This window comes from Lemur catta, chromosome 11 (genome assembly GCF_020740605.2).
Source record: "Lemur catta isolate mLemCat1 chromosome 11, mLemCat1.pri, whole genome shotgun sequence".
Lineage (NCBI taxonomy): Eukaryota > Metazoa > Chordata > Mammalia > Primates > Lemuridae > Lemur > Lemur catta.
This window is the reverse complement of record NC_059138.1, coordinates 91,066,911-91,093,271: the sequence shown is the minus strand read 5'-3', so window position 1 is coordinate 91,093,271 and position 26,361 is coordinate 91,066,911. Positions and strand designations below refer to the sequence as shown.

Sequence of the window (26,361 nt, the reverse complement as noted above, 5' to 3'; positions counted from 1 at the left end):
GCAGCCTGGAAACCGTGCATATATGCACATTTAGTATACATTTATTTCTCAAACACCTGCTACCTGTTTCTTTAGCTTTCAGTTGTCTCTCATTAGAAGTGTATACAGAATTTTTAAAAATGCATTAGGAAATGTTCTGGCACTATTACCAGATTTCTTGTTTAGTGACATGAAATTCTGACCACCATTAGAATTTAAAGGTCTGAAAATGTTCCCTAGAAATAGTTCAAATATTTAGCAGAATGTTCTTGAAGAAACTGCCAAGTTAAGCTAAAGTAGTTGAAAATGTGCTAATGAAGCATAAAAAAAGAAAAAAATCTCCCATGTGGTTAATCCAGGATTCTCTCTCTCTTAACTGTGACCTAATGTTCAAGATTCGTATGTAAAGTGTACTCAAAGTCACACAAAAGGAGATTCTGGACAATGATTTTATTGGCAAGTAATCACAGCAGCTTGTCCTGGGAAGCTCAGGATGAGACGTGGGCCTTGCCGAGCCTCTTCTTGATGAAGTAGGCCACCAGCCGCTGCGGCCTCTGCTCGTACTCGGCCAGCACCTCGTGAGGACTGCTGATCTGGTCCCCTTCCAAGCGGTCCAAGTAGGCGACACACACCACGGCGGCTGCACAGAGCAAAGACCGCACTGAGGCAAAGCCCCAGGCCCCAAGGGCTCCCAGAGACGGCATGAAGGACAGCGTGTGCGTGGGGAGCAGCTCTGCCGTCCCTCAAGAACCCGGGTGCAGGGGTGGCAGACAGGGTGCTCAGAGGGGCAGGCGCTGGGTCCCGGCGCTCAGAGGGTTCCTCCCTGACACCACATTGCCTCGTCTCTCTCTCATCTTTTTCTTGCCTTCTCTCCCAAAAGAAATTCCCGAGCCAATACCAGGCCCAGCTCGGGGCCGCCTTGTACTGCCTTGAAAGGCACATTTTGGCTCAGGTGACCCAGATGCAGGGAACTCGGGAAGGCAGGGTTGGCCCTGAAGGGGGGCTAGCAACTTAGGGGTGGACTAACCGCGATTCAGAAAGCCAAAGAGCTTTGAAAGCCGAGTTCCTTACAGGGCTGGTGGCAATCTCCCCGGGCAGCGACCCTGATCTAGCTGGGGTGGTCTTTGTAATTATCTTTCTTACCCCACTTAGCAGCGTGGAGAGTCACTGCATGGACACTGAGAATCATGCATTTTGTTGTGTGACAATCAAAGGACATTGAGCACAGGAGTGCAAGGATGCCATCTCTGCCAGGAACTGACGTGGGGGCAGGGTAGGCAGAAACCAGAAACTGGTATTAGGGTGCCCTGGGAGGAGGGCCCTGGCGAGGGGCTCCAGGCTGAGCCAGCAGAGCAGAGAGGGAGGGGAGAGGGGCGCTGAGGCCAATCAGTGCCGCCTACCTGGGAGGCCACAGGCCCTGCACATGGCCGCAAACGCCAAGGACTCCATCTCGATGTTACGGATGCCGGCAGCGTAGGCCGCCTGCAGATATGCCTGCTTGTCCTCCTCTGTGTAGGAGCAGAGAGCACCGTCCAGTCGGGCTTGCCCTGAAGCACACAAGGAGATGTAAGAACCACATGCACATAGCAAGCGCCTACTGTACGCCAGCATCATGCTACCCACTGGGACACAGGGGACCCATCCAGGTCCTGGCTCTGTCCACTCAAACGGGCTGTCACAACCACTGCAGAAGAGCTGCGACAGAGACAGCAGCCGGCATGTGCAAACCACAGCCCACGGCGGGGAGGCAGCCTCAAGGGACGGTGCCTCCTGGCAGGCATGGGCTCACCTTCATAGAAGTCCAAGGTGCACATGGTGTTTCCCACCACCGTGGGAAACTCGCTGAGCTCCACAGAACACCGCATCAGCTCCAGCACCAGCTGCTCATCCAGGTCTGTGCTCCGGACGATCCGCTTGCCCAGGACAATCTGCTCAAACTCTGGCTTGAAGCAGGCATCCAGCGCCTGCCGGGTTATGACCACAGAGCCCGGCTCCAGGCCTAAAGAAAGAAGCAGATGTGGAAAAGCTGCAGGGCTGGCCGTGAGCACACAGCAAAGCACGCGGAGAAAAGAAAATGATCCACTAACTCAGCAAAACACTGAAGCACCCAGAGTTGTTCTAGAGAAACACAGCGATCCATTTTCCCACTAAAAGCGTGTTTTAGGCTATAAAAGGAATCAACACGCGCTCACTGTGGACACTGCAGCAGGCAAAAGCGAAGAGAAGGAAACAGAAGCTGCCAGGAGCCTCCCCATCCTCTGGCCCGTGTCTGAGTCTTCCAGCCGCTGCTCCTTTCACTGCCAGCTGCCATTCGGGTCACCACGATGTGCCCAACTGCTCCCTGTCTTGTACCTTTTTGTTATTTAAGATTTCAAGCAAATACTTGAAAAGTAAACAAGCAAAAAGCAGACTAGACCAGTACAATGAACTCTGACATACCCCAAACCCAGCGCAGCGATTGCCAACTCCTGCCCAGCGGGGTTTCCTCTAGGATGGATGCCCTATTTAGTTCCAGCTTCCCTGTTTTCTGGGCATGTCTTCCTGGAGTATGTTCATGCTTGGCGGGACATTATTCTGTTCCTTATTCTTTTGTCTTATAATTTACATGGAATTAGACTATTGTTCTGAATGTGTGTGTCCTCCCAAAATCCATATGCTGAAATCCTGGCCCCCAAGGTGGCGGTAGCAGGAGGTGGGGGCTCACGGAGGTGATAAGGCCACGAGAGTGGAGCCCTTATGAATGGGATTTAGTGCCCTTATGGAAAAGTCCCCAGAGAGACCTTCATCCCTTCTGCCACGTGAGGACACAGCCAAGAAGCCGGCCTTTGCCAGACACCAAATCTGCTGAGACTGGATCTTGGACTTCCAGCCTCCAGACTATGAGAAACAAATTCCTGTTTTTTACAAGCCACCCAGCCTATGGTATTTTCATTTAGCAGCCGAAACAAAGATACCCATAATACTTTCCCTGATACTTGTTTTAATGCAAAATTAGTTTTAATAAACCTACAGGAAGGGACGAGAAGTCAGATGATCTTTTCTAGAGGTCTCAAGTCGGTTATTTTTGCAAAATATCAAAAAAACACGGCTGACTGCCAAGACCTTCTGGCTGCGTTGCTTCACACCCATGTTTATCTGAACTTCCTCTCGCCCTTGCTGCTCCCAGCCCTGTTCTGGCAAATGCACAGCCTCAAAGTGGCTCCTCCCAGCACTGAGGCTGGGGCTGGAGGAAAGCTGGGCCAAGGCCTTGGTGAACTCACAGGGCCTTCGGGTCCACGGCACTTGGGATTCCAGCGTCACCCTCACACTGGGACGTGCAGACCCCTCCAGCGCTGGCTCCTAGTCTCACCGGATCCCCTGCACCTTCCTAGTTGGCTCCCCTGAAATTCTCCTGAAATTCTGCTGACATAGCCCAGATCTTGCAGCGGCTTGCCCCCACCCGTTCATATTTTGGGATTTGTGGGGATACAGTATCACATTGTTCTATCAATGGGATCCAGGGGTATTGGGTTTTGCTCTCTAGCCACTCTTTCTATCTTTATGGGACAATTTAGGGAGACTCAAAATCTGCACTACTCCCTCCAGAATTCTCTCTGATCATTCATTTTAAAAATCCCACCAGGCTGGTATGGAGGCTCACGCCTGTAATCCTAGCACTCTGGGAGGCCAGAGTGGGAGGATCGCTTGAGGTCAGGAGTTTAAGACCAGCCTGAGCAAGAGTGAGACCCCATCTCTACTAAAAACAGAAAAAATTAGCAAGGCATGGTGGCATGTGCCTATAGTCCCAGCTACTCAGGAGGCTGAGGCAGGAGGATCTACTTGAGCCCAGGAGTCTGAGGTTGCTGTGAGCTAGGCTTATACTACAGAACTCTACCCAGGGCGACAGAGCAAGACTCTATCTTTAAAAAAAAAAAAAAAAAAAAATCCCTCCATTGGAAGAACTCAAAAACGATTTTCTGGAGCTCCTGGCAGACCCGGGCATGACATGCACAGCTGTAAGTATCTGCCTGCTGGCAATGGAGACCAAGTCTGCAGGACCGAGTCAGCACACAGCCATTGGTATGTTTTCCTGAGAACAAGTTCTTTAGACTTGGAATTATAACCATGCAAACACAGATATTACACATGGATCTCTTTATATGACAAAAAGGAAAAAATAAGACAATGTATTCAGAAGATTTATAGTCTAAAGCAAATCCCCTTTCAAAGTCAGAACATCTAAATTCTAGAATTACCATAAATCCAGGACAGGGCAGGCGTAGACAGTCAGAAACAAATACACACGGGCCTGGCCAATAACATCAAGGCTGAACTTGCTCTGGGGCAAACACAGGCTTCGTCCATTAGCTCCCAGCGTCTTGGTGGGAGTAAGAGTTGCCGGAAGCCAGTTATGAGCAAAAAACTAGCACAGAGTTGGGACCTCAGAGAGCAGGGCAATTTATTTAAAACAAATTTCACGTAATAGACTTTTGGTTACAATTCAACTATTTTTTAGCATTTTGTTTTCTCATTAAATCCTATTTTTTGCCATCTTTGTGTTTTAAAGCACATGTTGAGGACTGGAAAACTTTGAGCGAATGTAAAGCACACTTATCTTAGTTTTGTATTCGGCCTCTCTTCCCGCCTGTACTTTTCCCCGCAGGTTTTCTCATAAGGTGCTCCAAATCCTTGCAGGAACAGGGAGGAGGAGAAGCGAGCAAAGGGAAGGAGAGAACAGGGGAGAAGCGCGATTAGGAAGAATGGAGAGAGAGTGAAGCAAACAGAAGGCACAGAGTGCACAGCCCCCAAAGGATGCGTTTCTGCACACGCGCAGCACGGGGCTGTCTGCTACCCGGCTCTAGGCTGCAAGCCGGAGGACAGGCTGACAAAAATAACCAAACAAGCTTCTTTCCACCCTCCCGTTAAAAAGCTTTCCTTGAACAAAGCCAGGGCAGGAACTCTTAGTCCCCATCCCACACCACGTGGGAGCTGCCTCAGGAGGCTGCAGGCCGTCATGCAGACAGGACAAGAGGCCCTCTGCAGACCTTACCTATGCCCCCGGAAGTGCCAATGCGGATGACAGTGACGTTGGAGCACCTGGAATGGTACAGCAGCTTGATGAGCTCGTGTAACATGATGGAGATGGAAGGAATGCCCATACCATGCTGGAACCAGGGAGAAACACCAGCGTTAAGCCGAAGTTGTGCCTGTCAGTATTCTGATTGGTATGCTGCAATCTAATATGCCCATCGCAGTGGTAATGGAACATGAAATTTAAAGCATAAATTTAAATACGATTAACACCTGGGAAGCTTAAAAGCGTTCACAAAGGTGTCGTAGACAAGACCATCTGATCCATATAACTTGTCAAATAGGTAGCAGCTGAGGAACCCGAGGCCCAGCAGGTAGGCAACAGCCTGCTATTGCTGGGTAACAAACAGCCCCTTCTGGCGCTGTATGCCCTGCCTAACTGCCAACCCCACTCCCCTCCCCCCACGCTGGGTACAGTTGTATCTCTTTTCACTTTTTTTCCTACATTCTCTGCTTCATGCCAACTAAGTGACTGCCTGGCCTTTAGCCCACTGCACATGGACACCTTGCTGGCCCTACACGTCTGCCTGTGCCTGTTCCTCTTCGCAGGGTCTCTGTACACCACCTCCTCCCGCCCTCCCCTTCAAAGGACCTCCCAGTGTCACGTCTCCCACGACATCCCTCCCTGGGATGCGGTCAGCACTTTGCAGGTGCTTTGCCTGTGGCCGAGTCCTGTGGTAGAGGTGTCCCTTTTAGAATTTGTCAGGGTGTCTCACACACGGGAAGTGCTTCCACAAACTATCAGTAACTGAACGTCGTCTTGGCTCCCTGATGTGTTCTGGGTGGTTGGTATTACTAGAGGGCTTGGCTGACCAGAGAGGTGAGGATGCACATGTCACGGGGTGGGGGGGCATCCTTTCCTAACTCTGTAGCTCTTCATTTATATTGCGCTGGCAAAGGAAATCAAAACCAGAAAATGAGAAGACTTCTGTGGTAGAATACTGGACACTTCTATGTTCACTTTCATTGCTAAGTCAAAATTTGTTATGAAATAACTCACTGACTGTGAGATGGCAGAGGAAATTTGAGACCTGGTACTCGTCTGTGGCTCTCCTTGCTGCCCCGGTCCAGGAAGGACACGCCCTCCTGTGTCTCCTGTCTGCCCTGGGCACTGTCACCTGCCACCTTTACATTGTATACACAGCTGTACTTGCATTTGTGTACTTAGTTGCTCCTGGAGCCTGAGCCTCGAGGGTGGGACCCTGAGTCCCACTCATCTCTGCACCCCAGCTGCCTGGGCTCACCTCGCTCCCAGCCATTTACAGTAAACAAGTGTTGGGGGAATAGCTGTCTGTGTGTGCGGGGGGCGGGGCACAGGGCCTTGCAGAGCCTAGAGACAGCCCAAGTGTGGGGCAGGTACTCACACTGATAGACAGCACCGGTCCCACTTTATACATGGCATAGCGGTCGGTCCCTACACAGATGTTGGGATAGTCTACGCCCGGGCGATCAAGGCCCAGCTCTGCGCCAATGTACTTGATGAAGGTTTTCATCCGGGAAGGGCTTCCGCCAACACACACAAACTGCAGCCAGAGAATAGAGACTCCTTCAGTGCACTGTTTATAGCAGGCATCCTCAAAATGACCAGCAACATCAGCATCACCTGGCAACTTGCTAGAAATACAAGTTCACTGGCCTCATCAAAACCTACTATCTCTGAGAGGCCCAGCAATCCAGTTTAATGAGCCTTCCTGGTGAATATTCGGTAGGGTTGGGCGCTTCACAGCCCGGAAGTGCAAGGCAGTCAGCTCCACAAACTCAGAAATCTAGACTCTTGCTCTCTTCTGAAAAGGTAATTCCAGGTCCCATGCATACGTGGCCTCCCTCCATCCTGCGGAAGGCAGCTCAGGGTACTGGAGAGAGCCTGGGTTTGAAACAAGACGGTGTGGCTCCTCACCATGTGACCAGGGCCCCACGCTGGGGCTACCTCTCACCTGGGCATTTGAGTGCCAAATGGCTAATGCTTGGAAAGAGCCAGGGGCCTGGTGGACACTTGGGAAGTTGTATCTATTGTGGATGAATCTCTCTCAGAGAAGTAAAAACTTTAATTTTTGGAGCATCATTGAAGAAAACTTTTTGTTTTGCCAAAAAAAAAAAAAAGAAAGTAAATAAGTTTTAAAGAGTTTGAAGATAAAAAAAATAAATTATTATTTTCTAAACATGAAAAGAAAATTCCATAGCCTGGAATAACAATCACTATAGATTAACTTTAACGGGATGGATGGATATTTAATAAATGAAGAGCACATGGAAAACTGTACACGATTTGAAACCAACACTACCAAAGAACACAATAGCTGGTGGGACATACGGCTGTCATTGAATTATGATCCTATGTGGCAGCAATGGATTCTAGGGTCCTATTATATTTTGATTTTCAATTCCATGTTAGTTCATCTTTGCCCATGGGGATTAGACATTTGAAAGTCCTTTGTTAACATAAATCAAAACTGAAGGTTCTAAGACATTATAGGGCAAATGGACTGGAAGTTGCTTGCAGCAAAAAAAAAAAAAAAGCCATTAAAGACAACTAACTAAACAGAATATTAATATGCATCTTAAATTACAAACAGATGGAATACAATTACGCTTATTTACTGTCCTTTGTTCCCTAGGAAATGTTCGCATGCCCCACTTCTCTCAGTGAAGCATTAGGAAATATATACAGTCATGTGCCACAGAACAGTGCTTGGATCAACAGCGAACCACATATATGATGGTCCCATAAGATTATAATATTGCGTTTTTACTGTGTTTAGACATGTTTAGATACAATCCTTACCACTGCCTCCAATATTCAGCACGGCAACATGCTGTGTAGGTTTGCAGCCTAGGAGCAATAGGTTATGCCAGCTAGGTTTGCAAAGTACACTCTGATGTTTACACAAGGATGAAATCGCCTCAGGATAAATTTCTCACAACGTATCCTCAAGCAATGCATGGCTGTACCAAATTTGTTAGAGATGAATTAGGGAACAATATGGCAATACTTAGGATAGTTTTCTTTTATGTGCTAGCTCATATACTTACAAAGTAACAATTTGCAAAACTCTGATAAACATATAACTTCATGACGCTGTCAGCTGTCCCCCTTCAAGCACCTGTGAGGAAGTCTACCTGTATCATTAGGAGGAGGCTGAGCTTAAGACAAGTTCTGAGAATTCAAAGCCTGCCTTTTACCTTCACATCTCCAAACATAGCTGGGAAATCATGTGTGCCAGTGCTGAGATTGAAATGATAGAGGATATCTTCTTTCATTGTTGCTACATTTGGATTTGAAAGTTGGACGAGGCAGTCTCTGTTAAAAAACAAGAAAGGGGAAGGTTTATAGAACACCAGCGCCCAGTGGCCGACAGCATCACAGAAGTGCTCTGTCAGTGATCCGTGAGCCACAGGGTGGGGGAAGGGCACGGCCAGAGCCCTGGGATAAGACAACCCCACACTCTGAATTCCCTCCTACTCCCCTCCGTTCTTCCTCCCCCTTCCTCTTACCCCTCTTTGCTCCCAGGGCTTCTGTTTGGAGGGGAATCGGGAAGAACTCAGAAGAGCCCACAAAAGTACAAAGAAAATATTAAATCTACCCATACCACGAGGATAGCCGAGTGCTTCCAGTCTGGTTCATTCAATATGTAAACTTGACTTATTTTAAAACAACTATTATGTTCACCTCAGGAAATAAGGACAGAAATTTGAAGGAAAAAAAATCACCTCTCATTCTACCACCCAGAGATAACCTTTCCAATCTGCACACCTTCAGTTTCTTTTTCTTGCCTTGTTGCACAAGCTACCACTTCTCCAGTACAAAGTCCAGTAAGAGTGATAAGATAAGACATCTGTTCATTTTGCATTTTCTCAGAGTGGCTACTAGAAAATATATGTGTGGCTCATACTACATTTCTGTTGGACAGCTCACTGCTAGCCTAAAACAGAAGCCTGCAAGCTTTTTATCATAAAAGTCTAGACAATGAATATGTTTGGCTCTGCAGACTGTATGGTTTCTGCTACTTCTAAAGTCTGCCATAACTGTGTGAAAGAAACCACTAATAAGTGAGTGTGGTAGCATTCCAATAAACCTTATTTACAAAACAGATGCCCCAGATCTAGATGGTTCCATCTCCAGCCTGCCAAAGTCCATTAGAACAACCTCAAACACAGTTCCTTCAATAGTATGCGCTTTCTGATTTCCAGAGACTGGCAAGCTCGCCCACAGGAAACTGAGGCAGATGTGGATCCCTGATCTCAGAGCAATTGGGCCTTTGTTTTCTTCTTTCTGAGTCTGACTTTCCACTCAGAACCCACTGATCACGTCGCCTCCTTAATCTAACTCATGAGAAAGTAAAACATGATGCAAGAGAGCAGGGACTCGGCTGCCTGTGACTGCAAATACCGTTGTATCAAGGGCTGCTCCCCGCACTCCCCACCCCCAGAGATCTCGTCCATTCTCCCTCTCCCTCCAGGCGATGCTCATTATACCTTATCACACTGACTTACATGATTAATGTAATAACCAAAATTGTCCCCGTGGGCAAAAGCTCCTGGAGGCCATGACCACGTCTTATTTATCTCTGAATCCTCCAGAACACACAGCAGACATGCAAAGCAAGGTTAAGATGGCCCATCCCTGTTTGATATATTTTATCATTTATTTTATCTATTTCCTATTTCTACCTGGCATTTGGCATCAAAAGCAGACACCCAGACTCCAGACACTGAGGACGCCAGCTTCTCCCTCTGCCTATATCCAAATGCTTCTTTCTTTCATGTTTCTCAAATTTCCCCTCTTGTCCATTCCCCTCGAGTGGTGTCCTGAGCATTTCTAAAAGGCTTGTATAGGAAAGATAAGTACAAAAAGAGAGAGAGAGAGAGAGAGATCTTTTTATAAAGGGAGTGTGGGGCTAGTTGACTTTCATAGCTACATGTCAGGAGATTTCAGAGACCATGGGCTGATCAACTGCCAGCAGTGATCGCTGGTGGCATGCCAACTAGGCGCAGAGACTGTGCCAACTACAACCAAACGGTCTGTAATCTTGCACAGGAAGGGCAGGCAGCCAGCTGCGGCACAGAGCCACACCCATCTGCCCCTTGACCCACCTCTTCAGATGGGCCCTGCAGCTCTCCAGACTCGGGGTTAATCTTCCTCTGCAGTGGGGCAGGGAGGCCATTTTTTAAGGGTCCAAATCCAGAAGTATGTGTGGTTAGGACCGTCTCTAGACTTTCTGAGTGCAGAAAAAACAAACTCAAAGTGCTTTCCCCATTTGCTCACTCGACAGCAGTCAACACAGAAGATCTCCGTGAGCGAATGCTGGTGGGGGGTTCTCCCCACCACCAAGCGTGCAGTCTGTTCTGCAGCCGACACAGCTGGGTGTCCCCCACACGATTCTGACACTATCTACCTGGAGACAGCGTTGGAGCCAGAAGTTGAGGGCTCAGTCCCACCAGACTGCCCCTCTTCTGGCACCAGTTGCGAGTCCAGGCCTCAGGAATTTCTGACTAACCGGCTTCAAGCTGGGGTTCTCACAACACACTCTGATTAATTTCGTCGAGTGGCTCACAGAGCTGAGGGAAACACGTTTACTGTAAAGGGTATTACAAAGGCTACGGACCAAGAGATGCACTGGGCAAAGCAGGGGGAAGAGGCAGGCGTGAGCTTCCATGCCCTCCCCAGGCCCACCGCCCTCCAGGAACCTCCCCTGTTCAGCTATCCAGAGCTTTCCAAACCCACATAGGCATGGTTGATTAAATAATTGACCATTGGTTATTAACTTAATCTTCAGCCCCTCGCCGCTCCACAGAGGTTAGGAGTGGGACTGAAAGTCCCAGCGCCCTAATCCTGCCTTGCCTTTTGGGTGACCCGCCCCCATCCTGAAGCCACCCAGAAGCTGCCAGCCACCGGTCAGTCATTAGCATACAGAAAGACATCACTTTGGAGATCCTAAGGAGTTGTACAATGGGAAACAGGCAGAACACCAAATATATATTTTACAATGCCACACTTTCCCAGAAAGCCTTTTTGATCACTAGGCCAATCTGAAATTCTGACAATCATAACACACTCTACAGCATTTTAAGCTCTTTTAATGACAATTACACTTAATGTGATTAAGGTTCCTATTCTCGTTCAGGATGTTCTGGGTACACAGAGTACAAAATAAAAGAACTGGCATGCTTCAAAATAACAAAACAGGATGTGATGAAGATAACTATGTCACATATTTCAAAATAGAAAAAAAATTATTTTCTTCTCAATTCCAGGAAAAGGAGAAGGAAATAGGGTATAACCATGAAGATCAGCAATAACTTTAAAATATGTAAATGTGAACTGGAACACCCTCCAACTTATTTTTTAAAGGATTTTTAAAATAACAAGTCAGAGACATATCACTTCGAAAAGCATTTCTCTAGTCTATATGCAATTTCAAGTGACTTTATCTTGCTTTGTTCTGTCATTTTATTCATTTAACAAATATTCACTGAGCACCTACTACATAAAAGAAATATGTGAGATGAAAATAAATGAAAACTGGCTTCTGATTCCTGGAGTTTATCAGCAGCGAAGAGAAAACACTGCCAGTTGTTACATAAACCAGCCCACACGGCTTAGAACAGGTACTCAAGAGAATGAAAGGGGAAAGATGGAGGCCCCAGGAAACATCAGCAGAATCTAACACCAGCCAAACCCCGGCGCTGCGTGCAGGGAACACAAAGACTAGTGAGATATGGTTCCACTCATGGAAGGATCAACTTTGGAGTACATAGAAATAAAATTATTACTAGCCAGCACATATGAATTTATTTAATGCAACCATATTATAAACTAAGGACTATCATTAATCCCTTTTTTTGCGGCGGGGGGGGGGTGGGGGGTGGGGGGGGTGGGGGGGGAGCAGGCGGTGGACAGAGTCTTGCTGTGTTGCCCTGGCTAGAGGCGTCATCATAGCTCGCTGCAACCTCAAACTGCTAGGCTCAAGCCTCCCGAGTAGCTGGGACGACAGGCACACACAAGCACGTCCAGCTAGTTTTTCTATTTTTAGTAGAGACAGGGTCTCGCTCTTGCTCTTGCTCAGGTTAGTCTTGAACTCCTGAGCTCACGCTATTCTCCCACCTCAGACTCCCAGAGTGCTAGGATTACAGACGTGAACCACCACGCCTGGCCAATCCCATTTTAAAGGTTCAAGATCACATCTTTATTAAGAGGCTGCACTCATAAGCTCTTAACCTCTGCAGCTGACTGCCTCTTAGTAGGTGGAACATGGTAAGCAAATAGTTGACAATAAAATGAGGGAGGACAAAATAGCTACTGAGCAGAGGGGAGGAGAGGAGCGAGGAGGAAGTCCTCAGCGAGTTGCCTGGCACTTGATGCGTGCCCAGCCCTGCCTTCTCCAGCCTGCAGGTCTTAGACCATCTGACTTCTGAGCCTGCTGAGTTGCTGATCCTTCTGGGCCTCAGTTTCTGTCACAAGAATCAAATGTGTACGTATAGGTCTAGTTCTTACAAAAATGGGTGGCACAAAGCATGCCCAACAAACCCAACCCAACCCAAGCCAACGCGGCACGGGACAGAGCCTTACTTGTGATTTCCAAGTTCCCCTGCTCCAGCTCGTGCGGCCGCCATTCTCTCCACGGAGGCAGGACCCTATGGGAAAACAGCACACGGAATGCAGTGAATCCACCAGCAGGAAGCAAGGCTGTGTGCGGCCCCACTGACATGTGCAAAGTCAGTGCCATGAAGTGGAATGCTTTACACATTAATGATGTAAGTGTGTGACGCATGTATGTGCATGTGTTTGTATGTGCATGTTTGTGTGTTTAGAGGGTTGCTAATTTCAAAGAGGACATGGCAAAAATGTGGCAAAATCCCAAAGGGACAGGCACCTTACACTTCTATAGAGAACCTGACCCACCTCCTGGTTTCCCAGCCCAGCAATAGGACTTCATGGACTCTCAGACCACACCTGTCCTCCTTCTGGAATCTTAACCTTCCTTTTCCAGCTTTCAAGGACAGTGGGAGTAGCGGGAGGGATCAGCTCAAAGGTGGGGTAAGGGCACCTGGTCCAGAGGGACCACCACGGAGGGAGAGGGGCCTGAGGCTGATGTGAATAAGCCCCCGGCCCTGCCTCCACTGCAAAGCCTGGTGATGGGAGAAGCTGTGTATACATAACCGCAGTTACTTTATTACATCTCAGTAATCAGGAAGGCCTGAGCCCACTTTGGAGGAGGGCAAGGCTCACATTTTGAACTTGGTTAATAAAGCAAGGCATCCTGAGTGCCCTGCACCTGCCAGGCCGCCAACTCCCTGCACTGGCTTGCAGGGTGGGCAGGACCCATTGCAGAGATGAGGAAGGTCAAGCACTGGGCTTCCAGAATGATCTGAAGCTCACAAAGACATCAGAAGTCTGCCGAGCACAGCCACTTTCCCGAGGCCAGGCCTGTTACTCCCACAGGGCGGTTCTTACCCTTGTGTCTCACCAGTCACTTGTCAACGGGCTGAGACCTGAAAGGTCCCTTTTTGGAGAATGGAATTTATAACTGTTATTACCATAATATACTGGCCATTTTCAGTAAATACTGAAGGCCAGGGTTGGGAGGGCTGCAAAACTTTTCCTGCAATTGCTGCTTTGTCTCTCTTCATCTGCCTTTTGTTTTCCCTTAGCCTTTGTAAAACACTTCAGCTAAGCAGAGCTGAGGAAGAGAATGCGTTCAAGAGAAGTACCACCTCTCACCCCGTATCACCAGGGGCCAAGTGCACACACGGGGACAACCCTTTATGAACAGGCGGAGGCACTGCCGAGCCAGCCATCCCCACGTGCCTGCGGAGGGGTGGGAGGAGGGTTGAGGCACGGGCAGTGGTTCCCATAGTGCTTTCGGGAGGGATCCTGGACATAGATGTCTGGACATGACTTCAGGCCTTCTACGGCATCCACTAAGCAGATTTGCAGACACCCAGCCACACATTAGTCTGGTTCCCTTGGAACCAGGAAACACAACACCCAAGGCACCATCAACAGCACCCCTCAGTCTGATAGCCCTGACTCCTCTCTCTGGGGTCCCACCTCTCCCAGCCATGTCACAGTCACCTGAGGGGGGAGGGGCACTGCGTACTCTGGCCAGCCCACTGCCCTCCTTATGGAGCTCTCACTTCTCCACTGGGGAAAGAACAGGGTGTGGGGGCAGACAGACAGTCCTGGTCCCAAGCCCAGCTTCTGTGGGGCAGGCACGTTCCCCCGTAAAAGCAGCTCCCCTGTGAGAGCAGCACCCCCTCCCCACACACACACTCTGCACCTTCCAGCTGCTGTTTTTGTCTTTGGTGGGGGGAGCTGGTGGGAGGAGCAGCCCCCAGGGCCAGGGAGCTGGGGTGGGGGAGTTAGAGGGGAGCCAGAGGATGCTGAGTGCTCCCTGGAAGGCTCCCCAGGGAGAATCCAACCCCTGTTGTTCAGAAAAGCAAACCCAGTTGGAGAGAGGTCTCCCAGCCTGGCCTTGCAGAGTAAGGGTATTTCTAGGCTTGCTTGCTCTTCCTCTGACCCAGAGACACCAAGGCCAGCTAAGTAGAGAAACCAGGTCCCTTGCTCAGTCCCTCTGCTGGCTGCTTCCTGAGTGGATTCCCACCAGCCTCATTCCCCCAAGTCCCCCTGTAATGTTAGTGCCTCAGGTTCTCCCCTCCTGGGTGTGAGCTTCCCAAAGACTAACTTATCTCCACCCCCCACCCCCAGCCCTGCACTCTGTGAGGCTCTATTTAACCACCCACATTTGGTAGCGAAAGTTGCAGACTTTGGCAATGCTCCAGTTGGAAAGATCCCCACTGAATAAATAACTTAGGTCTCAAGCAGGTTTACTTGGGGAGTCCTGGCATAATTCTCAGAGACACATTTCACTATCCAAACGATGTGGACATGGAGGATAAATTATGCAGTGACCCCAGCCACCCGCCCACTGACAGGTCAAAGACAGGAGGAGGTAAGAGAGGAAAACCCAGTCTCCCCTTAGGCCAGGTGGAGCCTCACAGGGTGGGAGCCAGGAGCCAACTCACCTGGTGGGTCTCCCCCTACCCTCCAGTTCTCAAGGCCACCCGCTGAGGGGTGGAAGGAGGCCCTAGTGCTGATTAAGAATGGTACTAACAATTGAGTGACACAGTACTACCTTCGCATTTCAAAAGCAGCTTTCAGGCAAAAATATAGTGAATAAAGCTGCATTCTTGTTTTCCAACCTTCAGAGTTTGCCCCACCACAGTTTAGTTTAGAAAACAGGCAGTGAGAAGGGGTTCTGGGACCCAGTGGCAACTGTGGAATACGCAATTCTGGGTCACCACTGGAGGCCCAGACAAAAGGCCTTCTCATCACCCCTTTTCAGCCTCTGGAATAAACACCTTTGGGAGTGCCCCCAGCCCACCCCGCACCCAGGACAAAGCTGGAAGGAATCTGGCTCTGCAAGCTGAGGACCTGTGATGAGCATTTTCAAGCACTGCCTTTTGTTCAGCTTAATTTTACATCTTGCCTTAATCTAGTAAATGTTATTCATAGAATTTTAGGGACTATTTCTGACAATTGCTTTTAAATTATTTTACCAAATTACACTTATTCTGCATCCAGGACATTTTTCCTCCAACAGTTAATATATATAGTTTATGTCCTAATGAGACATTTGATTTTACAAAATGGACTTCCACCCTCACCATTATCCGGGATCTAACCCTGATGCACCCTTCCACTTCCTGTTTCCTGCTTGGCTGAGAAAAGCCAGCTTGCCAAACACTGTCACCTAATTAGCCCACTGCAGCCATTGCTCACCACAGGAAAGGTGCCATTTGATCCTGCCCTCTCTCCTGCCTCACCCCACCAAAAGCAATGGCCGTAACTTCAATAACAGATGAATTCGGACGCTGGCCTGGGTACTTTCAGTCACATAATTTGAAATGGCATTAAATATCTGTAAGATACCAGAAAGTGCTAGGCATTACCAAGCCTTAGTCATTTAAAGAATCTGAAGTCTCCTGTGAAATAAATGAGACTAACAGGCTGTCCCCTGACCCCTCACCGTGTGTCGGCAGAGATTAGAACCAGTCTAGTGTAAAAGCATCTCCTCCAATATGTATGACCTGGAGAGACGAGAAGGACCCAGGAAGGACACTGAGACACTAGCTCAGTGTGTGTAACAAACCCAGCAAGCCAGGAGATAACTCCAAGTCAGGGCGGCCAAGTAAAGGTGCCACAGGACCTGGGAGGTTTATTTACTTCAGCCACGAAGGAGGGAGCAGAAAAGAAGAAAGAATGCAAACCCCGAGCGCTCCTAGAAAGCAGCAACGGGTGCTTCATGATTCTTGACTAGGAACCTGCCCAGAAAGCATGTGGCGAGGAAAGGGCCCTCCACCAGGAGCAACAGTGTTAACAAAGGCGAGGAGACATGGCATACATGAGACAGCCCAGGCAGCGCTGAGTACAGAGAGATCAACAGCTCGGTGTGGGCAGCTGCATCTACGAGTCATGGCTATGTGTCCTAATGAAAATCTTAAACATCATCCTGGAGGTGAGTGGGGCCCCTGAAATGTTTTAAACAGGAAATGACAGAGACTTGCATGATGGATCCATGTGAAAAAGTCCAGAATAAGCTACTATGGCATAAAAATTATTTTGACCTGAAGGCATTTGAGTTTCTGAAACCCCTCATCTCCCTAAAAGCAAAACCTCCCAAATCCTAAACTCAATTATCAAGGGAGCAACTCTAATCTCTTCTAGGAAAGAAGTCCACACCACACTCACATTGCCACAGAACTTTCCATCTCGGGGCTGACTGAACCGCGAGACAAAGCTGCCTCGGTTTCCAGCTGGGATTGGACAGGGAAGGACAAAGTTCACTAGCCAAGGGGCTGTGGTCGGATGTTTCACAAGAGGCACCACGGTTCTTGCATGGTGGGCATCACCCCATGCAGAAGCGAAGGCTGGCCACAGGAAAACAGGGCAGCTGAGAACTAGCACCAAGGGCAAACCCCAGGAGTCAACAATTAAGAGAAGCCCAGGACCAAGACCACAGAGGGACACCAAGGGAAGAGAAAGGGCAGGACAGAGTCCTGTCAGCACAGGGCACTAATTTTACAAATGGGATTTAATTAGAGATCAGCACTGGGACATCTAAATAGAGGTCCTGAGAGTATCTGTGCCGTTTGTTCGGAGAGATAAGAACAGATCCTTTCTCCAAAGCCCTAGCCAACTCCCCAGGAGGGAAATTTGACCCTGACCGGAGCTGATTTCAGGAAACATTTCTCCTAACATTGTACCAGGATGCTCTCAGACTTCACACTGAGGGAACTAAATTCAGGTTCTCCAAGACAAGTCTTCTCTCATCTCCCTAGGAAGCCAGTTTCACCTGGCCTGCAGGTTCCGCCCCCAGGAAAATTCTGAATCTGCCTCCCCAGGGAAGAACCTTTGCTGTGAGCACCTGGGGCTCCCCTACCCACTGCCAGATCTGGCTTACAAAAAACAAAACAAAATAAAACAAAACAAAACAAAAAAACCCTGATCTTTTGAAGTTTTAGTTTTTTGGGTTTTTTCTTTTTTTTTTTTTGGTTTTAACCCATTAAACAAAAATCAGATTACTTGCGTAAATAACCTAGTATGTAAACATTGAGGACTGAACTCTGATGTTTTCTTTTGCCCAAAAATTCCTTTGTAAGGGGGCCTGGTGAGTCACACCTACAAATGACAAAATCTCAGTAAACAAGTTTTGTTAACCCAATATGATGTGGTTTACTTCCCAACCTGATTCTGGTATAGCGTCACATGACAGATGGGAGACCCTTATCTTAACTGCTTTCTGCTGACTCCTGGTCTTTTATACAAAGCCTAACTCTTTCAGCCAATTGTCAACTAAAGAATCCCTAAACCCATCTGTGACTTGTAAGCCCCACCTTTGAGATGTGCTGCCTTTTCAGGCCAAACCAACATGCTTTCCGTGTATTGATTTATGACTTTACCTGTAATCCCTGCCTCCCTGAAATGTATAAAACCAAACTGAAACCCAGCCGCACCCAGTCCACTTGCTCAAGGCTTCTTGGGTGTGGCTCCAGGCCATGGTCCTCAAATTTGACTGAGAATAAACCTCTTTAAATTATTTTACAGAGTTTGGCTTCTTTTCTGATGACAACCTAATACTTTTTTGAGTGAACATATTTCAAAAGCAAACGTGTGTGTGAGAGAGGCAGAGAGTGGGAGAGAGAGGAAGAGGAAGAGGAAGAGTGAATGTCCTGTGTTATCTTTAGGGAGTCAGCAAGCCTGGAAGTTTCACTTTCTGTTTTGGGTGTTTGTTTTTTTTAAATAAGTTTGCATTAATTTTATGATCAGTAAAGACAACAAAAGTCAACTTTGACAAAAATCCCATGTAAACAAAAACTAATTTATCCTTTTTAACTAAAACATGAATGTCCACCAGTGATGGGACCAAAAATATAATTCGTGCCCAATAAACCTGTGCTCAATTAAAGAAGTCTGGGTAATGAGGCTTATTCTGAGAACCAGAAGGTCAATATGGCCTCTGAAGAAGGAAAGGAAATAAAGTAAGATTGGCAGAGAAGTGGGGGAGGTTTGCACAAATTGAAAGGCGACAGACAATGGCGCGCCCTGGGAATGGCTCAGAACGGCTTTTAAAAGCCCAGGTGAAGACACACTTTCTATTCAAGGAGGTCACAAAGTTTTCTTTTTTTAAAACCAACGTTACAGCAAATGAATGGAGCGCACGGTCTTTTTCACCCTGAAGATAGCTGGAGGTGAGAAGTGAGCCCAGCAGAGGCCAGGGGACGGCGGGGCAGAAGGGAAACGGGGACGGAGATAGGGACAGGAGAGTTCAGACCGGTCGTTCAGACGCCTGAAAACTGCGTGCATTGCCTTCGCAGGAAAAGGCCCCTTTCTGCTCCGGATCTCAGACGGCGTTTCCCTGAAACACCCGTCAGCGGGGAGCGCCCTGCGCAGCGGGAGGCGCCGCAGGTCGGGGTGGAAGGCTGCGCGCAGTCACCGCGACCTCGAGTCACCTCGCCGAGCTGAATCCGGAAGGGAGAGGAGACCTGCCCACGGCCGCCGGGGCTGGGGCCCTCCCTTCTCTGGGCACTGCCAGGTCCAAGAACTTTAAAAGAACGTTGAAGGGACCCACTTCCCCAGGCAGATTCTGTTGGTGCCATGTAACACGTAAGACGAAAGTTTCTCCGCCCGCCGCGCTGCCGGACTACTCGCTGCCAATATTTACGCGGTGACACTTCGTTGCACGTTGAAACAATGTATACTTGAATCCGTGTGAACTCCGAAGGTTCGAATAACAATCATTTCTACAAAATTGAACTTTATTCCCTCCTCCATTAAAAGGCGGGTGGGACATAACTGAAGGCACCAGCCCCTTCCTCTTTTGGGGCGCCCAGCACAGCTCTGGGGGCTCCTCGCACTCCCGACCCGCCTGGGCTCCGGCTGCCTCTGCCCGGGAGGCTGGATCTCCGCCGGGGGTCCCCGCCAGACACTGACACGCCCGGCGGCGCGCGGCCGGACCCCGGGAGGGGCAGAGGCCGGCAGGGGTGGCCCGAGGAAGCACCGGCTCCCCGAGCGCCCTCCTGCACCTCCTCCCCTGCAGCTTCTCTGCAGCCTGCAGCCCGCAGCCCGGAAGGACGCGACATCAGTTGCCTCACCTACAGGCAAATGGGAACATCACCAGGACAGGGGACAAGGGAGCATCCTGCCAAGAGAGAACCACAGCAAAACCTGGGTGGAGGACGACTCACCGCTCGGCCTGCGCGGCGACCCGCTACACCTGCTGCGTGATCCTTGCACAGCGACTCCGGCGACAAAGACCGAGCTCCAGGAGGATGAAGGGGCAGCTCTCGGGAGGCTCGCGGACGGTGGGGTGAGGGGCTGTTGGCAGGACCACTGAAAGGAGGGAACGACCAGCAAGGTGAGTCTCAGAACAGAGCCAGTGTGCGCCCTGTCCTGCCGCAGTCGCCCGCTCAGCCCGCGCTGCGGTCGCCGCCCCGCCTCCGCCTGCGGCCCCGGACCCCGCGGACCGCGCCCGGCCCTTCCGGGCGGGACACGCCCTCGCCTCCCGGGGCGGGCAGGCTGCCCGGCGCCACCCTCGCCAGCTTTTGTTTCTCCTCTTCGGGGAGTTGGACGACTATAAATAACCGGAAGCCCTTTACGTTATTTTTGTTATTCGTTAAGCTCTTCGTACTGCCGCTGAAATCTCCCAACCGGCTGCAGTCCCGGCCGTTCTGCAGCAGAGGAAACTTGACTAGGAAGGGAGGTATAACTATCCCAAGGTCACAGGCCGGTGCAGGACCCGGGTCTGTTTGTCTGGGGGTGGCCCTCACGGCTGGGACCAGCTGATAGAAAGTCCTAGAGAGCATGACAGTGTGGAGCCAGCCCTGGGCTGGTGGTCAGGAAACGTGTGGCTCTGGCCGTTGTCGGCTGTGAGTACCCTCCGTCTCTCCGCCCCAGTTTCTCCTCTGGGGAGCTTCTCCCGCAACTGCATGGTCCTGGGAGTTCCCCGGTTGCAGGGGAGCCCAGAGGAGAAGCCCTGGGGAGTGGATGTGACTCACTCATTTAGAGCCCGGGCTAAGCTGGCAAAACTGTGCCTCAAAGCAAGGAGGCACTCTGCCCCCAACTCCTGGCTTTCTACCGCTGACCCCCATGAGCCCGGTGCCCCTCCTGCGCTCACACCTTTTCCTTTGTCGGTTTGTCTGCTTCCCTGACACCTACTCTGGCCTGAGGACAAAAAGCCTGGGGAAGAAGACAATCTGGCCAGCACTAGGGGCTGCCCAGCACATCCCGTGCTTCCTTCCCAAAAGGAGTTGCAGCTCCCCAGAATCTCTGTGGAGGTTGACAGCAGCGGCTGGTGACATCTGCCCCCACCCCATCCCCACCAGTGCCTGGGGATTAATTGCTCCTTTTTCATTTCCAAAAGCTGCACTTGAACCAGGAAACCATACAAATACCAATAACTTACTGTGTGAAAAGACAAAAGTACAACAAATTTAAAGATCTCAATTAGCTTTATTAATATATGTGATTCTAGAATGGGGCAACACTTCATTTCTTAAAATTAGAATAAAGGCTTCACGGAGTTGAGCAGAGAGATTGGTTTTACAGACAGGAAAGGCTGGAGAAAGCAGAAACAAAGAGCAAAAGGCAGATTGGCCATTTCCGAATCACTTGCCTTGTGAGGCAGGAACAGAAAGACAAAACAATGACTGATTAGTGAAAGGGGTGGCCTCGCTGAAATAACAGGAAAATACCTGATTCTCCAATTTCCTAGTAACAGTTCAACAGTAAAGTTCAATAGTTCGATAGTTCAGTAGGGGCTGGCCTTCCTCAGATGAGTGTTTTTTCTTTCTCAGGTGATATCATAGAGGTGGTAACTGAGGCTTCCTCTCTGCTTTGCCCTCGCTGCCCAGGCCTTTGTGTAGCTGCTCTTCCCCTTCCATCCCAGTAGCTACCCCATTTTCTAGAACAGCCCTCAGAGAGGACAGAAACTGAAGAGCAGTGTTTTTCAAACAGCTGGCTGGCCATTAGTGGGTCATGAAGCCAATGAGGTAGGTCACAGCTAGCATTTTTATTGTCCACGAGATAGAATGGAGTCACATGTGGGAGATCACATGCCTTTGTGTCACCCCAGCACGGAGGCTGAGTCTGCAGGATTGCTCAGAGCCCACACACTCGAGCCCACCCCGCTCAGAGAGACTCAAGGTGACTGGCTCACTTACCTGGCACCCACGGCCAGGGTGTTGAGGCGTCACTTTCCCTGGTCACGCCCTGCAGTGGAATCAAAGGAAGTGAGGATTCCTGTGGAATTCCAGCTACCCAAAGGCACAGAGATTGCATAAGCATCTCCATGTTTATAGAAAGGGAACAGGCAATGGAATATTCATAGGAAACATTTATGAGTCATACCCAGCAACAGGACAGGTGCCAATGGCACCCCTACTGAACTATCAAACTATTGAACTTTACTGTTGAACTGTTACTAGGAAATTGGAGAATCAGGTATTTTCCTGTTATTTCAGCGAGGCCACCCCTTTCACTAATCAGTCATTGTTTTGTCTTGTTTTGCCTCACAAGGAAAGTGATTCGGAAATGGCCAATCTGCCTTTTGTTCTTTGTTTCTGCTTTCTCCAGCCTTTCCTGTCTGTAAAACCAATCTCTCTGCTCAACTCCGTGAAGCCTTTATTCTAATTTTAAGAAATGAAATGTTGCCCCATTCTAGAATCACAAATATTAATAAAGCTAATTGAGATCTTTAAATTTGTTGTACTTTTGTCTTTTCACACAGTAGGTTACTGGTATTTGCCCTCTCAGTCTTCATCCTTAGGAGGGGTGGTGCTGGCAGAGTGCAGCATGTCTAGGGCCTCCAGGAACCCTCTAATCTGGGAAGCACCTTTGTCTCACCCCTGGCTGCCACGCAGCTCTGTCTGCAGTGGGATCTGCTAGTCATTTTCTAGAATGAAGCTAGCCTAGGAATTGGAAAAGCATTTGATGGGTGAATCGCCAGGCGGCCTGTGCGAAGTCAGGCTGCACACACATGCTCCAGGTGCCCCTGAGCTGCCCTCCTGCTCCCATTCTCTAAACAGAATAAAGCCCTGCTCCAGGCCTCTCCCCTGGTGTTTGCTTGCCCTGCAGGAGCATTCTCTTCCTTCCTTGTTATGATTCAACTTAAAGATCACCTCCCAGAGCACTTGCCCTGAAACCCAGCACTTCCCGGTGCCTCCCCAGTGAAATTCTAGCCTATTATCTCACTGCAATTTTTTAAATTGAATTTTGATTGATATAATTGTAGATTACGAAGTTGTAGGGAATAATACAGAGGAATCTCTTGTAGCCTTTCCATGGTCTCCTCCACTGGTAACATCTTGCAAAACCATAGGAGAGTATCATACCAGGAGAGACATTAACACACTGTGCCAGTATTCCTCAGATATCCTGGGCTGTTCTTGTTGTCATTTTTGTATTGGATTTAGTTCTATAGAACTTCGTCACATGTGTGATACCACCACAGTCAAGACAGTGAACAGCTCCATACTGAAAGGATCCCTCAACTCCCTCTCTGCCCACCCCCAGCCCTAAGCCCTGGCACCTACTAATCTGTCCTCGGTTCCTAAAATTTTGTCATTTCAAAAATGTTACATACATGGAATCACACTGTGTGTAGTCTTTTGGAATTGGCTTTTTCACCCAGCATAGTTTCCTGGCGATTCATCCATGTTGGTGTGTGTATTGACAGTTTATTCCTTTCTATTGCTGAGCAGTATTCCACAGTGTGATGTTGAATCATTCACCTATTGAAAGACATCTAGGCTGTCTTCAGTTTTAGGCCATTAAGAATAAAGCTGGTATGAAACTTCATGTGCATGTTTTTGTGTGAATATAACTTCACATCTCTTGGATAAATGCCCAGAGTGCAATTGCTGGGTTGTATGGTAATTGCATATTTATTTAGTCTTTTAAAAAGCTGCCAAACTCTTTCTCAGAGTGTCTGTGATATTTTACATTCCCACAAACAATGTATGAGAGATCCAGTTTCTTTGCATCTTCGCCAGTATTTAATGTATTTTTTTTTTATTTTAGCCATTCTGACAAGTGTGATGTCTCATTGTGGTTTAGCATCTTTTGATGTGCTAATTGACATCTGTATATCCTCTTTGGAGAAATATTTGTTCATATTTTTTCCCCATTTTCTAATGGAATTATTTGGGTTTTTTTAATTCTTGTTGAGATTTGAAAGTTCTTTGTTAGATATGTGTTTGCAAATATTTTCCTCCAATCTGTAGCTTGTCTTTTTATCCCCTTCATATAAGCTTTTATGGAGCAAAGTTTTAAAATTTTTAATTTAATTTTAATTTTCAATTTACTGATTTTCCTTTTTATGGATCATGCTTTTGTTGTCAAGTCTAAGAACTCTTTGCCTGGCCTTAGATCCTGAGAATTTTGTCCTGTGATTTTCTAAAAGTTTAATAGTTTTATATTTTATATTTAAATTCATAATCCATCTTTAGGTGTGACAAGTTGGGTAAAGACTCTTTTTTTTTTCCTACATACAGATATGCACTTGCTCTGGCACTGTTTGTTAAAAAGGCTGTCTTTCTCCATTGAACTGCTTTGGCGTTTTTGTCAGAAGTTAGTTGAGCTTATTTGTGTTGGTCTATTTCTGGGTTTTCTATCCTGTTCCAATCATCTGTGTGTCTGTTCCTCTCCTGTCAATGTTGCACTCTTTTGATTACTGTAACTATATATTGTAGTAGACTTTAATATTGCGTAGAGTGATTCCTCTTCATTAAGGTTGTTTTAGCTGTTCTAATACCTGTGCCTTTCCATGTATATTTTAGAACACACTTGTCTATGTCTGAGAAAAAAAACATACTGGGATTTTGATAGGGATTGCATTAAGCCTATAGATCAATTTGGGTAGTGGCCAAGGCTCTCTTTCTGACTAGGTCCCCATCTGTCCTTAGCCCAGAGTCTAAGCCCACTTAGACAAGTTTTAGCAAGAATCCTGGTAAGTTAGTTCAAGGAAAATCCTCCAGGCTTGATATCTGATCAAATTCCTCATTTCCTGCCCTCAATATCTCATGATCTTGGCCTGCCTTCCGCAAGAATCTGCTGACTCAGTTTAGCCAGAATCCCCCTAGCCTTGGTGTTCTCTTAGTAATTTTCTATCTGCTGACCCTGACACTGCTGCTTGGCGATAAATTCACACTTGTATTAGGAGTCGAGCCCAATTTCTCTCCCCGACTGCAAAACTTCATCACAGTGGTTCCTACACCTATGGCGATAGTCCTAAAAAGTCTCTCTACCATCTCTAACATATACCATGAATAATTTTTTTCTTTTCAACAGTAGAAATGGCATTTTTACTATGTTGAGCCTTCTAATCCACACAGTAAGTCTATTTATGAAGGTCTTTTTTTTTTTTTAACTTCTTTCCTCAGCGTTTGGTGATTTTCAACATGCAGATGTGTATATGTATAGGTAAATGTGTACCTAAGTAGTCTATTATCTTTGGAGTGATTGTAAATGGCATTGTGTTTTAAATCTCAGTTTCCTCATGCTCATTGTTATGTAAAGTGATTTATTTCTACGTATTGGTCTTTTATCCTGCAACCTTGCTGGACTCACTTGTTAGTTCTAGGAGGGGGTTTTGTAGATTCTTTGGGATTTCCTACATAGGCAATCATGTCATTTAAAAATAGAGACAGTTTTATTTCTTCCTTTTCCATCTGTGTGCCTTTTATTTTGTTTTCTTGTCTTGTTTCAGTGGCAAGGCCTTCCAGTACGATGTTGGGTAAGAGCGGGGCAGTGGAAACCCTCGCTTTGTCCTGCTCATAGGAAGAAAAGAGCATTCAGTCTTTCATCATTAAGTACGATGTTAACTGTAGGTTTTCTATAGGTGATCTTCATCAAATGCAAGTAGTCCTTCGCAACTCCTAATTGGCTAAGAGTTTTTATCATGAATAGGTGCTGAATTTTGCCAAAAGCCCTGTGTCAATTTATAGAATCATATGCTTTTTCTTCCTTAGCAAGTTTATATGGCAGATTAACTTATTTTTTAATGTCGAACCACCTTGCATACCTATGATAAATTTCACCTGGTAACAGAATGTAATTCTTTTTATACATCCTTGAATTCTCTTTGCTGATATTTTATTGAAGATTTTTGTATCTAAATTCATGAAAAATATTGGTCTGCAGCTTTCTTTTTCCATGCTGTCTTTGTCTCATTTTGGCATCAAGGTAATACTGGACTCCCAAAATGAGTTGGGAATTGTTCTCTCTTCTTTTGGTTTCCAAAAGAGATTGCATAAAATTAGTGTTAATTCTGTAAACAGTAGGTAGAATTCTTTATTGAAACCATATGGACCTGGAGATTTCTTTTTCAGGAGCTTTTTAGATTTTAAATTCAATTCCTTTAATGGTTGTAGAATTAGTCAAGCTATCTATTTCATCTTGGTTGAGTTTTGGTAGTTTGTGATTTTTGAAGAATTGGTGTATTTCTTTTTTCTTTTTTTTTTTTTTTGAGACAGAGTCTTGCTCTGTTGCCCGGGCTAGAGTGCTGTGGCGTCAGCCTAGCTCACAGCAACCTCAAACTCCTGGGCTCAAGCAATCCTCCTGCCTCAGCCTCCCAAGTAGCTGGGACTACAGGAATGTGCCACCATGCCCGGCTAATTTTTTCTGTAGAATTTTAAGTTGTCCAGCTAATTTCTTTCTATTTTTAGTAGAGACGGGGTCTTGCTCTTGCTCAGGCTGCTCTTGAACTCCTGACCTTGAGCAATCCTCCCGCCTCAGCCTCCCAGAGTGCTAGGATT

The 26,361-nt window shown here is 47.7% G+C and overlaps 1 protein-coding gene across 4 annotated transcripts; it reads right to left on the bottom strand.

Annotated features, from left to right (window-relative positions):
• Positions 1 to 414: 414 nt before the first annotated feature.
• UPP1 (uridine phosphorylase 1) lies at positions 415 to 20,058 on the bottom strand. Of its 4 annotated transcripts, XM_045564247.1 has the most exons (8): positions 19,795 to 20,058; positions 12,617 to 12,681; positions 8,230 to 8,347; positions 6,414 to 6,572; positions 5,009 to 5,123; positions 1,769 to 1,978; positions 1,380 to 1,526; positions 415 to 619 (listed from the first exon to the last, which is right to left on the bottom strand). In XM_045564247.1, exons 2-8 carry the CDS (start codon positions 12,658 to 12,660, stop codon positions 468 to 470), a joined length of 945 nt encoding a protein of 314 aa, XP_045420203.1. In that variant the 5' UTR covers positions 12,661 to 12,681; positions 19,795 to 20,058; the 3' UTR covers positions 415 to 467. The 4 variants fall into 4 exon arrangements, with proteins under 4 accessions (XP_045420203.1, XP_045420204.1, XP_045420206.1 ...); XM_045564248.1 differs by lacking the exon at positions 12,617 to 12,681; XM_045564250.1 differs by lacking the exons at positions 8,230 to 8,347; positions 12,617 to 12,681; positions 19,795 to 20,058 and adding an exon at positions 5,766 to 5,939 and having other exon boundaries at positions 6,414 to 6,504.
• Positions 20,059 to 26,361: the final 6,303 nt, after the last annotated feature.